Genomic DNA, 15,925 nt, shown 5'->3' on the forward strand with positions numbered 1-15,925 from the left:
TGAAAATAAATGTCTTCAAAAACGGAAGGCAGTCGGGAGGAAACAAAATCAGGTGGGGCCATTCTAGCAAATGAGAGGGCAGATATGCATGTGAACATCCACAATGGTCCTTGTAATGTAGTATCCTTGGGACATCCCCACCCCATTGAAGTTTACATTTAAAAAGGTTCAGGTACGAGTTAGAGGTAGGTTCAGATAAGGGTTATGGTTAGAATAGGGGTTAAGATTAGGATTAGGGTTTAGGGTAGGGATGTCGCAAGGCACAACTCTGAAATCAAGTGTTTTTTCTCAAAGTTGTCGGGATGTCACGTGTCCTACTTATATCAGTACACTCGTAACAACTTAAAAACAACATTAAAAAACCTATATTCGACCAAATAAAGCTCACATAGCAAATGAGCCATTTGATTTTTTGTTGACCAAATTCGACACTTATTGACCTCCATACAAAAACTCCTTGCTTGGTGAGTGGAAAAAACACCACCTGCTGGAGAATACAGATTTTCAGTTATCCCTCTCACTTTGCCTCTTCCTCTCTCTGCAGAATCAGATAGAATCAATATGTTCAGAAGTTTTGGTCCAGGAGTTTTGGACCTGTCACCTGACCCAAAATATATTGGTGTGAATCAAAACAGTTTCTCCTCACCTGAACAATGTCCAGCACCATGCCCGCCGCCACCGTCCCGAACCCGGCCAGCAGGAATGGCAAGACCACCTGGAGGCCGATGGAGAAGGACGTCTCTTTTAACGGCGCTGGTGGCTCTGGGCTCTGGTCAGTGCTTATGTCGTCGCTCTCGTTGCTCTGGCTGCCATTCTCCAGGAGAGCGTCCTCCTCGCGCTGGCCCTTGGCATTCGCCCTGCAGTCTATCACCACTATCTCCCGGCCTTCATCTCCCGGTTCACCAGACCTGTCTGTGAAGGATGTCACTTCTGTGAGCTCGTACTCGCCCCTCTCCTCCTGTCTCATCTCCTCCGGTCTCATCTCCTCGGGGTCATCGGTGAGGATGGCCGGGTGAACAGAGCCGTTGGAGTGGAGGTACACCGGTGGTACCACTCTCTTCATTTCTATCGCCCCGGATGACATGTCGGTGTCCGGCGGTTGGTCTTGCTCTTTCGACCAAAGTACCATGCGGAAGCTTTTGGGGACAGTAGACTGAATTACAAATATAGGCTATGGCAAAAAGGTGTGGGATGGTTGGTTTAGATTCCCCTTGATCGGTTTTTAATAACCTGATCTCACAAGTGAATTTATCCCATTAAAGAATGCTGGTGAGTGGCACTCAGGTGTGGTCATGAACGCAAAATTAAGTGGTAAAAAACGTTTTGAAAGCTCAACTAAGCTCCTGCAAAGGCAGGTGTGAGTAGCTGCTCTCCCCCAGGCGTGTGTGAGAATTTGCCGGTGCTTCGGGAGAAGCTGGAGTATGTCCTCCATTCACTGCGTAAGCACCGTAGGCAGATGTATAGAAGAATGAAACAATTATATATTTTTAAGAGAGCAAAAACAAACAAACCAATGTTTATCTGGTCAACAACGACTGGTAACCAAAAAGTCTTGAAAAGTTGGTATGAAAAAGTACATGAAGTATTGCAGGTCCAGCTAGTAGCCTGAAGTTCTTTTCAGAAAGTCATCCAAGAGCGCAGGTCAGTCCTGCACGCGCTCTGACGGTGCTTTCAGACTAGCTCGCTCCAGATCGTGTCCTGGGCTGGGATGGTCTCACCTTTCACCAAGTGTCTATTTTATGAGGAGTATTTAAAGGTCTGCAGCACAAGGATATAGTTACGGAGCAGCCCTACAGGAGAACACTTCCCCTCAGCGCTCTGGCTGCTGTTTACCTAAAAGAGAAGAAAATTATAACTTTTAAGAATAGGCTATATGTCCTGTCTCTTTCACAGGCAACATCTCATCAACTTTCAGCTTTTTATGTAGCCAAGCTTACAAATGCGCATTATTGAGCACAAATGACTGTCATGGAATGGACATGACAATACTGGATTTATTTGGTATAGGCACTGGTTGGAATACTTATGTTTATGATATCCTACTAAATGATGAGACATACATTTCTGGGGGGTTATTTGCCTAAGTATGTTATTCTCAAACACATTATGGCCATCAAGGGTAAGTCTATAGCTACAGTGTTACCTAATTCCACAATAGCATCCTTTCATGACATTATCATGTTATATGGATAGACCAGGGCTCCCCAACCCTGTTCCTGGAGAGCTACCATCCTGTCGGTTTTATCCAAACCCAGGTGTGAATAATCTGATTCAGTTTATGAACCAGCTAATTATTAGAATCAGGTGTTCTAGAATAGGGTTGGAGTGAAAATCTACAAGACGGTAGCGCTCCAGAAAAAGAAGCCGAGTAGAGGAAGGGGTGGGATGTTATCCGTTAAAAAAGCAGCGTGTTGTGCCAACAACCCTCCACGCTTTCCTCGGACTATGTTTGGCGTTATGAAGCCGGGTTACCTATGGAAGCGTTTACAAACGGTTTCATACAGCGCCAAACATCTAAATTCCTCTGGCCGGCTACAAATAATTATCCAATAGCCGAGGTGTAGGCTACATCCTCTAATGCTGATTCTCCCCCCGCATGTTACGACGTCAGATACTCTCCTGCTTTAGTGCGCATTTGGTTTCCCCCCTGGTCCTGAAACAATCCTGTTTAGTAGTCAAGACCAATACCCCGCCGCCCAACACTGCAAAGGCGTAAATTAGTACAAGCTTGGTCGTGGATGAATAGGGGGAAGGAACCCTTCTGTGAGTTTGTGATAATGCCGACACGACCGTTGAATTAAATTATAGATCGTGGGGATTTTTTGTTCTCCAAACCTGTAGCCCAGCTATGTATAATGAAATAATTCAGCCAACTGACGTAACAGGTAGACTAGTCATAACATAACGGTAACATGAGGCAGGGAATATTCTCTAAAGTGGCAAAAATCAACGATTCCCTTCTTCACAGAGAAATATGGGTGGGATAGAAAGAGCAGCGAGGAATACAATAGGAAAATAGCCTGAGGTAAAAACCATCCCCCGTCCAATATGTCTGGATCGATACCAGCAGATCAGGTATAACAGACAGTTCTTTACCTAAAACGCAGAAGTCCACAGAGGAGACGAGTGAACAGACGCTGAACAGAGCGCACTGCTGAACGCCTCAAAACTGTTGTCTCATATCCTGCACTCCGTTATAATGTGTGCTGCAGCCTGATGCGTGGGTGCCGGTATGCATGCCTGGTAACGGTAACCGTCCGTACCTGGCTTAATCGTTAACCCCACACGGTTAAGGCTGTCACTTCCGACCCGTCACATTGTCCCATTTAGAACACCGCGAACCGCTACATGCGCATATAACAATCTCATGGCATAGGAAGTCACAAGGCTGGGCAACCAGAGATGACGTGAGCGCGTGCGCGTGATAGCCCCCTGCGATTTGTCACGGTTGAGCGCTGCGCGGTGCAGCCAGCCGCATCTATGTCCGATAAGCACGCGCGTGAATTGAGCTGGCCTTGCTGTGTGTGTGTGTGTGTGTGTGTGTGTGTGTGTGTGTGTGTGTGTGTGTGTGTGTGTGTGTGTGTGTGTGTGTGTGTGTGTGTGTGTGTGTGTGTGTGTGTGTGTGTGTGTGTGTGTGTGTGTGTGTGTGTGTGTGTGTGTGTGTGCGGGTGTGGGTGTGTATGTGTGTGGTTGTCTGGGAGTTCTTTGTCTTGTTATGGATTTCTTACCACAGTAGACTTAGATTTGTTTATCTATCCTTAATTTAACAATATCACCCATGGAGAGAAGAGTTGTGATGGTTATAGCCTGGATTCTTCAGTGTAGCTGAAGTGAACATTCAGGTTACTCATTCACCAATGCGTCCTTATATAACTGTATTGCTTATCACATCACCCCACCATGCTCATTCAGAAGCACACTTAGCCATGCCGGTTGGGGATGATATTCTTATAACCTTAAAAGTAAGTAGAACACTAGTAGAGATAATAGGCACAGTGGAAATGGTATTGAGCCCAGGTCATCTATGCTTTCCAAGACGGTGTTAGCCTAGTGAGCATAAAGCTAAGGAGTTCACCTAATAACCTCAGCTATACTTTGAACTCAGTAACTGATAGGCTAGACATCAACTGTGTTTCTTGAGTCAAGGCACCAATGTGACCTTTTTTCACCTATGTGAAATGAACTGAATCAACTGTGTATTGATCCCTGGTCATCTGTGTAACTCAAGATTGCGTTTGCCCGCTGACCTAAAGTCTATATACACTGTATAGGTATTAGCTTTGGATTGCACCAAGGATTTTCACAATGGCAGGCATGGGCCCAGTGCTGTTTCCTGTTGTTTGTTAATTGACTGGTTTCCAGGTAAATATTGAAGGTGGGGCTATAACACAATGGAGATTTAACAAGAATTACATAAAGCATTACAGTATTATGGTACAACATACAATGCTGGTAATGTAGTGTTTACTTCTGTAGATTATATTTCCCAGATGGTGAATTGTGGTTGGGTTCGTGACTGAGATGGGCTAGAAATCCGGATAGGGGTTCATTCCGTTTCGGGGACCGGGGAAACATCCCTAAAAGCTTCAGGTAGTGCAGTGTAGCAATCTGGTCTCAGAGCATTTTGTATTATTGTGTAGGTAAATTTGAGACACATCTTTCAGTATGATATTTTACATTTCGTATGTATGTATTCATTTGTGGGTGTCCTTCAGCCATTTCCTATGATATGTTATGAATTACAAGTCATATGATATGTTACAGATTTGTGAAATGTACAATATGAACTAATTACAATAACATATATGTTACGAATTTGCAAAAAATATGATATGTTATGAATTTTAACTAGGTGGCTAAAGTTAGCTAGCTGGCTAACATTAGCTAGGCTACAGATTAGGGTTAGTATTTAGGGTTAAGGTTAGGGTTAAATTTATGAGTTAGGTTAAAGGGTTAAGGTAAGGGTTGGGGAAGGGTTAGCTAAAAGGATTAAGCTTAGGGTTAGGGGAAGGCTTAGCTAAAAGAGTTATGGTTAGGGTAGTTGCTAAGAAGTAGTAAGTAGTTGAAAAGTTGCTAATTAGCTAAAATGCTAAAGTTGTACATGTTGACATTTGAACTCACAAACTTTGGGTTGCTCGACGTTCAAATTATACGCCCCACCCCGGCCAACTACCCTGCTTCTGTTTTTGTCGTAAGTAACCATCTGTCTCATGTAACCATACCAAATGGAATATAATATCATTCTAATTTGAGTGTTCCGGATTTACTTTTACTATGTTATGTCTAGTCTTCGAGAACAGGCTGAGCATAGTGCAGCAACTTTTGGGAAGCGCAGTTGCCCCAAACTGATTGAAGACATTGGTTATGTTTTTCTGATCATAGATCTGTGTAGCAGACAGTGTGTTATCCCATTGGTAGGGTTTGATTTCTGTATAAACAAGTTGAGGATGGGAAACTGTGTGTGAGAGAGAGACTATACATCGGCCTAAACATCAGCGCCACAGGTAACTTCCACAAAGCTGTGAATTATCTGAGAGACAAGGCAAGAAGGCCATCAAAAGGAACATACAAAAGGAACATACAATTTGACATACCAATTAGGATCCCATTGCCCTTTATGGTTGTGAGGTCTTGGGTGCGCTCAACAGCCAAGAATTCACCAAATGGGATGAACACCAAATTGAGACTCTGCATGCAAAATTCTGAAAAAATATCCTCAGTGTACAATGTAAAACACCAAATAAGGCATGCAGAGCAGAATTAGGCCAATACCCGCTAATTATCAAAATCCAGAAAAGAGTCGTTAAATTCTACAACCACCTAAATGGAAAAGATTCCCAAACCTTCCATAACAAAGTCATCACCTAGAGAGAAATTATCTGGAAAAAATCTGGAGAAGAGCCCCCTAAGCAAGCTTGTCCTGGGGCTCTGTTCACAAACAGAAACAGACCCCACAGTGCCCCAGGACAGCAACACAATTAGACCCAACCAAATCATGAGAAAACAAAAAGATAATTACTTGACACTATGGAAAGAATTTACAAAAACACAAAGCAAACTAGAATACTCTTTGGCAATAAACAGAGAGTACACAGTGGCAGAATACCTGACCACTGTGACTGACCAAAAATTAAGAAAAATCTCTGATTTTGTACAGACTCAGTGAGCATAGCCTTGCTATTGAGAAAGGCTGCAGAAAGCAGACCTGGCTCTCAAGAGAAGACAGGCTATGTGCACACTGCCACAAAATGAGGTGGAAACTGAGCTGCACTTCCTAACCTCCTGCCCAATGTATCATATTAGAGACACATATTTCCCTCAGATTACACAGATCCACAAAGAATTCGAAAACAAATCCAATTTTGATAAACTCCCATATCTATTGGGTGAAATACCACAGTGTGCCATCACAGCAGCAAGATTTGTGACCTGTTGCCACAAGAAAAGGGCAACCAGTGAAGAACTAACACAATTGTAAATACTACCAATATTTATGTTTATTCATTTTCCCTTTTGAACTTGAACTCTTTGCACATCATTACAACACTGTATATAGACATATGACATTGTAAATGTTTGTATTATTTTGGAACTTGTATGAGTGTAATCTTTACTGTTCATTTTAAATGGTTTATTTCACTTTTGTTTATTATCTATTTCATTTGCTTTGGCAATGTAAACATAGAGTATGTTTCCCATGCCTTAAATGAGAGAGAGCGAGACTGTACCTCCTTTCTGAGGATGTTACAGTGGTGATGGCTATTGGACTTTCTATCATGCACCTTGAGAGCCTGTTTGTAGACAGACTGCATCGGCTTTAATGTTGTACATTAAGCTCGGGCCCAACTAATCAAGCAGTATGTTAAGTGGGGGAGGATCATAGCATTGAAGTACATTTTTGCTGCCTGTGTAGTCAAACAATTCTGTATATGAGAAATTAGGCAGGTTGAATTTGGTTATTTGGGTTACCATTTTCACCTGCTTTTTGAAAGGGAGGTTATATGATGCCAAGGTACTTAAAAACGAATACCACCTGGAGCTTCTCCCCTGACTCATAGACGTCTGGATCAGTAGCATCAGTTGCCCTCTTTGTGAAGAAAATACAGACTGCTTTATTCACATTGCAGTGCAAACATGAGTCACTGAGCCACTTTGTAACATTGACCGTTGCTGCAGTGAGCTCTTGTGCAGCTTGCTGTTTGCATGCGCATAAAACACTGTATCGTCTGCATACATTTGTACTTTAGACCCAGTACAAACAGAAGATAAGAACATGAATGTGCAGGCTGAACAGAAGGGGCCCCAGTGATGACCCCTGGGGCACACCCACATCATAGCTGAGGGTGGGCGACATCTCACTGCATTTCATTGGGCGACATCTCATTGGGCGACATCTCATTGGGCGACATCTCATTGGGCGACATCTCATTGCATGTACATGATTAACCACCACACCTCTGTGTTGTGTGCATGCATTTGAAAAGCATAGATAAGAAGGTAGCAGTGTGTCACTGTGGTTTGTGTGATGGCTGCTAGAGATTCAGATTCAGAGTTTTTAATCGTCACATGTACATGGTTGCAGTTGTGATTGCAGGGTACAGTGAAAATCTCAGGCTCCGAGCTACAACATGCAGGACAAAGTGATGTAAAACAATGAAAATGGTAATAAAAAAGCAACAATAAAAATAGCACTATATACTTCATAACAACTGTGTCAGTGATGAATAAATACATGTCTATTGGGGTGAAGGCAGAGTAAAGAATGTTGAGGGGGTGGGGTGTCATAGGGTGAGCAGCATGACCATTGAGGATGTGCGGGGGCCAAGTGAAATAAAAACAATAACAATTATAGTGGGGGGTGGGGGGTGGGAGCAGGTAGCTGACTAGTGGTGGACTGTTCAGCAGCCTGATGGTCTGAGGGTAGAAATGGGGCGGCAGCGTAGCCTAGTGGTTAGAGCGTTGGACTAGTAACCGGAAGGTTGCGAGTTCAAACCCCCGAGCTGACAAGGTACAAATCTGTCGTTCTGCCCCTGTTCCCAGGCCGTCATTGAAAATAAGAATATGTTCTTAACTGACTTGCCTGGTTAAATAAAGATTAAATTAAAAATTAAAATTTGCCTGAGATGGCATAGCAGTTCAGGTGTCCTGTAGTTAGTTACAACTTTTTTTCACATACATTTTATTTTTATTTTCCATCAACTTTTCCATCAACTCATCTTCAAAACCCGCCTCACCAATTTATATTTATAAATTAGTATTATTTACCTCAAATCTGCAATCCTCCAAGAAGCTAGCCAGAAGCTAGCCAGAAACTAACCAGAAGCTAGCCAGGAGCTAGCTAGAAGCTAATCAGAAGCTAGTTCAGAAGCTAGTTAGCTTCTTTACTGGCAAATCGTTAGTATTCAGCTAACCACGGTTTGTGGTCATCAGCTATCCTTTAGCTCGAAAATCTATCGCCAGTTTTGTACGGCGCAGCGCGGCTCGGAACGGAACATACCGGACCATTTTTTCTCTCCATGTCCTTGGATTTCAACTGCTCTCTGGACATTCATTCCCGGATCTCACAGCTAGCTAGCTGCTATCCGTGTGTCTATCTGCTCTCGTCGATTCCGGAGCAAACATCAATTACTCCGGAGCTAGCCAGCTCCGTCAATCACTCCTGAGGTCCGTCAATCACTCCTGGGCTGCAGTCACCTATCCGGACCCGTTTTACTGCCTACGCGGAGCCCCACCGGGCCTTCACAACTGGACTGCCGACGTTATCTACCCGAAGGAGATCCGGCTGGCTCCTCCGTCGCGACGTTACCTGAACGGCCATCTGCGGCCTGCTAACCGTTAGCTGTCTTACCGGCTGCTCTCAGAATAGACAATCGGACAATTGATTTATTTTTATTATTATTATGTTTCTTCTTGGGCCTCTATAACTATATCTATTGTTTTTATTTTATTTTTGTTGTTGTGTGATTTGGACTAATCCCCTCTACCACACGGAACCCCACTAATCTACTGACGGAATGCAAGAGGTGGCTAACAACAGACCTCCATCCTATGCTAGCTTGCTACCGATGTCCTGGCTAGCTGTCTAAATCGCCGTGACCCCCAAACCAACCACTCCACTCACTGGACTCTTTTGATCACTCGACTAAGGATGCCTCTCCTTAATGTCAATATGTCTTGTCCATTGCTGTTCTGGTTAGTGTTTATTGGCTTATTTCACTGTAGAGCCTCTAGTCCTGCTCACTATACCTTATCCAATTTATTAGTTCCACCACCCACACATGCAATGACATCTCCTGGTTTCAATGATGTTTCTAGAGACAATATCTCTCTCTTCATCACTCAATACCTAGGTTTACCTCCACTGTATTCACATCCTACCATACCTTTGTCTGTACATTATACCTTGATGCTATTTTATCGCCCCCAGAAACCTCCTTTTACTCTCTGTTCCAGACGTTCTAGACGACCAATTCTTATTGCTTTTAGCCGTACCCTTATTCTTCTCCTCCTATGTTCCTCTGGCGATGTAGAGGTGAATCCAGGCCCTGCAGTGCCTAGCTCCACTCCTATTCCCCAGGCGCTCTCTTTTGATGACTTCTGTAACCGTAATAGCCTTGGTTTCATGCATGCTAACATTAGAAGCCTCCTCCCTAAGTTTGTTCTATTCACTGCTTTAGCACACTCTGCCAACCCGGATGTTCTAGCTGTGTCTGAATCCTGGCTTAGGAAGACCACCAAAAATTCTTAAATTTTAATTCCAAATTACAACATTTTCAGACAAGATAGAACTGCCAAAGGGGGCGGTGTTGCAATCTACTGCAAAGATAGCCTGCAGAGTTCTGTCCTACTATCCAGGTCTGTACCCAAACAATTTGAACTTCTACTTTTAAAAATCCACCTCTCTAAAAAAAAGTCTCTCACCGTTGCCGCCTGCTATAGACCACCCTCTGCCCCCAGCTGTGCTCTGGACACCATATGTGAACTGATTTCCCCCCATCTATCTTCAGAGCTCGTGCTGCTAGGCGACCTAAACTGGAACATGCTTAACACCCCAGCCATCCTACAATCTAAACTTGATGCCCTCAATCTCACTCAAATTATCAATGAACCTACCAGGTACCCCCCCAAAGCCTTAAACACGGGCACCCTCATAGATATCATCCTAACCAACTTCCCCTCTAAATACACCTCTGCTGTCTTCAACCAAGATCTCAGCGATCACTGCCTCATTGCCTGCATCAGTAATGGGTCAGCAATCAAACGACCTCCACTCATCACTGTAAAACGCTCCCTGAAACACTTCAGCAAGCAGGCCTTTCTAATCGACCTGGCCAGGGTATCCTGGAAGGATATTGATCTCATCCCGTCAGTAGAGGATGCCTGGATATTTTTTTTAAATGCCTTTAACCAGGAACAGATATAGCCCTTGGTTCTCCCCAGACCTGACTGCCCTCAACCAACACAAAAACATCCTATGGCGTTCTGCATTAGCATCGAACAGCCCCCGTGATATGCAGCTGTTCAGGCAGTTAGAAAAGCCAAGGCTAGCTTTTTCAAGCAGAAATTTGCTTCCTGCAACACTAACTCAAAAAAGTTCTGGGACACTGTAAAGTCCATGGAGAATAAGAACACCTCCTCCCAGCTGCCCACTGCACTGAAGATAGGAAACACTGTCACCACTGATAAATCCACCATAATTGAGAATTTCAATAAGCATTTTTCTACGGCTGGCCATGCTTTCCACCTGGCTACTCCTACCCCGGTCAACAGCACTGCACCCCCAACAGCAACTCGCCCAAGCCTTCCCCATTTCTCCTTCTCCCAAATCCATTCAGCTGATGTTCTGAAATAGCTGAAAAATCTGGACCCCTACAAATCAGCCGGGCTATACAATCTGGACCCTTTCTTTCTAAAATGATCTGCCGAAATTGTTGCCACCCCTATTACTAGCCTGTTCAACCTCTCTTTCTGAGATTCCCAAAGATTGGAAAGCAGCTGCGGTCATCCCCCTCTTCAAAGGGGGGGACACTCTTGAAGCAAACTGCTACAGACCTATATCTATCCTACCATGCCTTTCTAAGGTCTTCGAAAGCCAAATCAACAAACAGATTACCGACCATTTAGAATCTCACCATACCTTCTCTGCTATGCAATCTGGTTTCAGAGCTGGTCATGGGTGCACCTCAGCCACGCTCAAGGTCCTAAACGATATCTTAACCGCCATCGATAAGAAACATTACTGTGCAGCCGTATTCATTGATCTGGCCAAGGCTTTCGACTCTGTCAACCACCACATCCTCATCGGCAGACTCGACAGCCTTGGTTTCTCAAATGATTGCCTCGCCTGGTTCACCAACTACTTCTCTGATAGAGTTCAGTGTGTCAAATCGGAGGGTCTGCTGTCCGGACCTCTGGCAGTCTCTATGGGGGTGCCACAGGGTTCAATTCTTGGACCGACTCTCTTCTCTGTATACATCAATGAGGTCGCTCTTGCTGCTGGTGAGTCCCTTATCCACCTCTACGCAGACGACACCATTCTGTATACTTCCGGCCCTTCTTTGGACACTGTGTTAACAACCCTCCAGGCAAGCTTCAATGCCATACAACTCTCCTTCCATGGCCTCCAATTGCTCTTAAATACAAGTAAAACTAAATGCATGCTCTTCAACCGATCGCTACCTGCACCTACCCGCCTGTCCAACATCACTACTCTGGACGGCTCTGACTTAGAATAAGTGGACAACTACAAATACTTAGGTGTCTGGTTAGACTGTAAACTCTCCTTCCAGACCCATATCAAACATCTCCAATCCAAAGTAAAATCTAGAATTGGCTTCCTATTTCACAACAAAGCATCCTTCACTCATGCTGCCAAACATACCCTTGTAAAACTGACCATCCTACCAATCCTCGACTTTGTCGATGTCATTTACAAAATAGCCTCCAATACCCTACTCAACAAATTGGATGTAGTCTATCACAGTGCAATCCGTTTTGTCACCAAAGCCCCATATACTACCCACCATTGCGACCTGTACGCTCTCGTTTGCTGGCCCTCGCTTCATACTCGTCGCCAAACCCACTGGCTCCATGTCATCTACAAGACCCTGATAGGTAAAGTCCCCCCTTATCTCAGCTCGCTGGTCACCATAGCATCTCCCACCTGTAGCACACGCTCCAGCAGGTATATCTCTCTAGTCACCCCCAAAACCAATTCTTTCTTTGGCCGCCTCTCCTTCCAGTTCTCGAACTACAAAAATCTCTGAAACTGGAAACACTTATCTCCCTCACTAGCTTTAAGCACCAACTGTCAGAGCATCTTACAGATTACTGCACCTGTACATAGCCCACCTATAATTTAGCCCAAACAACTACCTCTTTCCCAACTGTATTTAATTAATTAATTTATTTTGCTCCTTTGCACCCCATTATTTTTATTTATACTTTGCACAGTCTTCCATTGCAAAACTACCATTCCAGTGTTTTACTTGCTATATTGTATTTACTTTGCCACCATGGCCTTTTTTTTGCCTTTACCTCCCTTCTCACCTAATTTGCTCACATTGTATATAGACTTGTTTATACTGTATTATTGACTGTATGTTTGTTTTACTCCATGTGTAACTCTGTGTTGTTGTATCTGTCGAACTGCTTTGCTTTATCTTGGCCAGGTCGCAATTGTAAATGAGAACTTGTTCTCAACTTGCATACCTGGTTAAATAAAGGTGAAATAAAAAATAAAATAAAAAATTGTCCAGTCTTCCAGTTTTTGCCTTGTTGCTCCGTACTGCCCGCGTATGAGTGATTGAAACGTGGAGAACAGGGAATGGCTTGGGTGGCTGGTGTCCCTGTTGATCCTGGTCTTCCTGCGACACCTGTTGTTGTAGGTGTCCTGTTGGGCAGGCAGTGTGCACCCAGTGGTGTGTTTGACTGAACATATCACCCTCTGAAGCGCCTTGCGGTGGTGGACCAGGCTGTGATGCAGCCCAACAGTATTCTCGCGATGGAGCTCCTGTATAACACTGTGAGGGCCCTCGGTGACAGGCCAAATCTCTTCAGCATCATGAAGAAATTCAGCCTGCTAGAGGATACATCCATGTTTGTCATCATGACACATCAATTACCTCTGCTAACACTGCCAGGCTAGATGTGCCCTCTGTGCAGTGTGTGTGTGTTCGTGTGTGTGTGTGATAGAGAGATTATACTTTATTGTCTGCTTGTGCAGAATTTCTCCTAGCATCACACGCTCCACGTCACACATATATAACACAGGTGTGTGTCCTCAGAAGATGGCTGATCCTTTGTCTGAGTCTGTTGTCTGTATCCAGGTGTGCTGTGCTCTGGGAGGACAATTCATCACTTTGCTCTCCATTCCTCCTCCCCGCCACATGTGGACATATCCTACTGTACATTTGTTTGAGTGCCTCCATGTTTTTCTATTTCTACTAAATGTTTGATTTTTATTCCATTCAGCATATTTAATGTCATTATTCCATTGTATCATTCTTATCATGCAGCGTTGTTGAGAGTGAACCGGCAAGACGGCATTTCAATATACTGTACACCATGTGTATCCTGTGTATACAAATACACTTGACTTGGGACAGCGGCAGAGTCTAGACATGCTGAACTGACCTGAAGAGCAGTGAGACTAACATTTATGTGGCAGTTCTGAGTTGTGACATTCTTCTAAAAAGGGTGTCTCTCTCATACAGAAATTAAACATCAACGTGTGGGTCAATCAATGGTGCGGGTGTATCCGGAGTGAATGTGCGTCTGTAGATTCCAGTTAGTCAAGTAGATTTCCATTGGAGTGTATTCCGGCGTATGGGGGGCCTGACAGGCCTACGTAACACACATTTGAGTCCTTGCAGGAATGCAAAACATATGGAAAATCACAGCGTTCCCCTTAATCGTCACATTTAAGAGGATTCAACTTCGGATTGAGAGCATGATATCTTTTTCACATTCTCACATTTCTGAGCATTCATCAGAGCCCCATTCATGAAATTCTGAAGTTGGATGTTAGGTGTATGGTAGAGTAGATCTGATTGTATTGGCAAATATTGGCCATTTGTTAGTCAGCACGACAAAGAAGGCACTAAAATTCACATGAATTAAGGTTCACATGGTTGCAAATGAATTGCCAGAAAGTTGTCTCTGTCTGGAGTTCCAGCAGACTTGGGTCACAGGAAGTCAGTCTAAGCCGTCAGAACAGACACAGAGAAAATGGAAAGATCTGACCCAGGTCAGTCTGTTAATCAGTCATTATAACTACTGGCGGTATTTGGGGTTTTCTTTCTTGGCAGCCTCCATTGCAAAATTTTCCATAAGCACAAAAAGCGCATTTCTCTCATTGTGTGCACAAATATGTTTACGTAACTATTAGTGAGCATTTCTCTTTTGCCAAGATAATACCTGACAGGTGTGGCTTATCAATAAATTGATTAAACAGCATGATCATTATACAGGTTCACCTTGTACTGGGGACAATAAAAGATCACTCAAATGTCCAGATTTGTCACACAACACAATGCCACAGACGTCTCAAGTTTTGATGGAGTGTGCAATTGGCATGCTTACTGCAAGAATGTCCACAGAGATATCCAGATAATTGAATATTATATTCTCTACCATAAGCCACCTTGAACGTAATTTTAGCGAATTTGGCAGTACATCGAACCGGCCTCACAACCACAGACCACGTGTTTGTCATCGTGTGGGCGTGGAGTTTTCTGATGTCAATGTTGTGAATAGAGTGCCAATGGTAGCGGTGGGGTTATGGTATGGACAGGTATAAGCTATAGACAACGAACACAATTGCATTTTATCGATGGCAATTTGAATGCACAGCAGTACCGTGACAATATCCCGAGGCCCATTGTCATGTCTTTCATCCACCTCAATCACCTCATGTTTCAGCATGATAATGCACAGCCGTATGATGCAACGATCTGTACACAATTCCTGGAAGCTGAAAATGTTCCAGTTCTTCCATGGCCTGCATACTCCTCAGACATGTCACCCATTGAGCAAGTTTGGGATGCTTTGGATCAACGTATACGATAGCATGTTCCAGTTCCCGCCAATATCCAGCAACTTCGCACAGCCATCAAATACGTGTGGGATAACATTCCACAGGTCACAATCAACAGCCTGATCAACTCTATGCAAAGTAAAAGTGTTGTGCTGCATGGGGCTAATGGTGGTCACACCTATCAGTCAAATGTATTTTTTAAGCCCTTCTTACATCAGCTGATGTCACAAAGTTCTGTACAGAAACCCAGCCTAAAAACCCAAACAGCAAGCAATGCAGGTGCAGAAGCACGGTGGCTAGGAAAACCTCCAGAGAAAGGCCAGAACCTAGGAAGAAGCCTAGAGAGGAACCAGGCTATGAGGGGTGGCCAGTCCTCTTCTGGCTATGCCAGGTGGTGATTATAACAGAACATGGCCAAGATGTTCAAATGTTCATAAATGACCAGCATAGTCAAATAATAATAATCACAGTGGTTGTAGAGGGTGCAGCAAGTCAGCAACTCAGGAGTAAATGTCAGTTGGCTTTTCCTAGCCGATCATTCAGAGTATCTCTGTCTCTAGAAAGTCGAAAACAGCAGGTCTGGGACAGGTAGCGCGTCCAGTGAACAGGTCAGTGTTCCATAGCCGCAGGCAGAAAAGTTGAAACTGGAGCAGCAGCACGACCAGGTGGACTGGGGACAGCAAGGAGTCATCAAGCCAGGTAGTCCTGAGGCATGGTCCTAGAGCTCAAGTCCTCCGAGAGAGAGAAAGAAAGAAAGAAAGAAAGAGAGAAAAAGAGAGAGAATTGGAGAGCATAGTTAAATTCACACAGGACACCAGATAAGACAGGATAAATACTCAAGATATACAGACTGACCCTAGCGCCCCGACACAAACTATTTCAGCATAG

General features: G+C 44.0%; 1 protein-coding gene across 24 annotated transcripts in view; it reads right to left on the bottom strand.

The window, feature by feature from the left end:
• LOC118400251 (solute carrier family 41 member 1-like) overlaps window positions 1-3,399 on the bottom strand; it is a 43,521-nt gene extending 40,122 nt beyond the window's left edge. For 23 of the 24 annotated variants that reach the window (XR_008074254.1, XR_008074267.1, XR_008074259.1 and 20 more), the window contains exons 1-2: window positions 3,097-3,399; window positions 647-1,833 (exon numbers count right to left, since the gene is read on the bottom strand). Coding sequence is in view for 2 of the 24 variants with exons in the window: in XM_035796920.2 (XP_035652813.2) it covers window positions 647-1,129 (483 nt within the window). In the remaining 22 variants the exon portion in view is untranslated. The remainder of the gene's footprint in view (window positions 1-646; window positions 1,834-3,096) is intronic. The other variant, XM_052473479.1, reaches the window with a different exon arrangement.
• Window positions 3,400-15,925: the final 12,526 nt, after the last annotated feature.

This window comes from Oncorhynchus keta, chromosome 21, assembly GCF_023373465.1.
Source record: "Oncorhynchus keta strain PuntledgeMale-10-30-2019 chromosome 21, Oket_V2, whole genome shotgun sequence".
Lineage (NCBI taxonomy): Eukaryota > Metazoa > Chordata > Actinopteri > Salmoniformes > Salmonidae > Oncorhynchus > Oncorhynchus keta.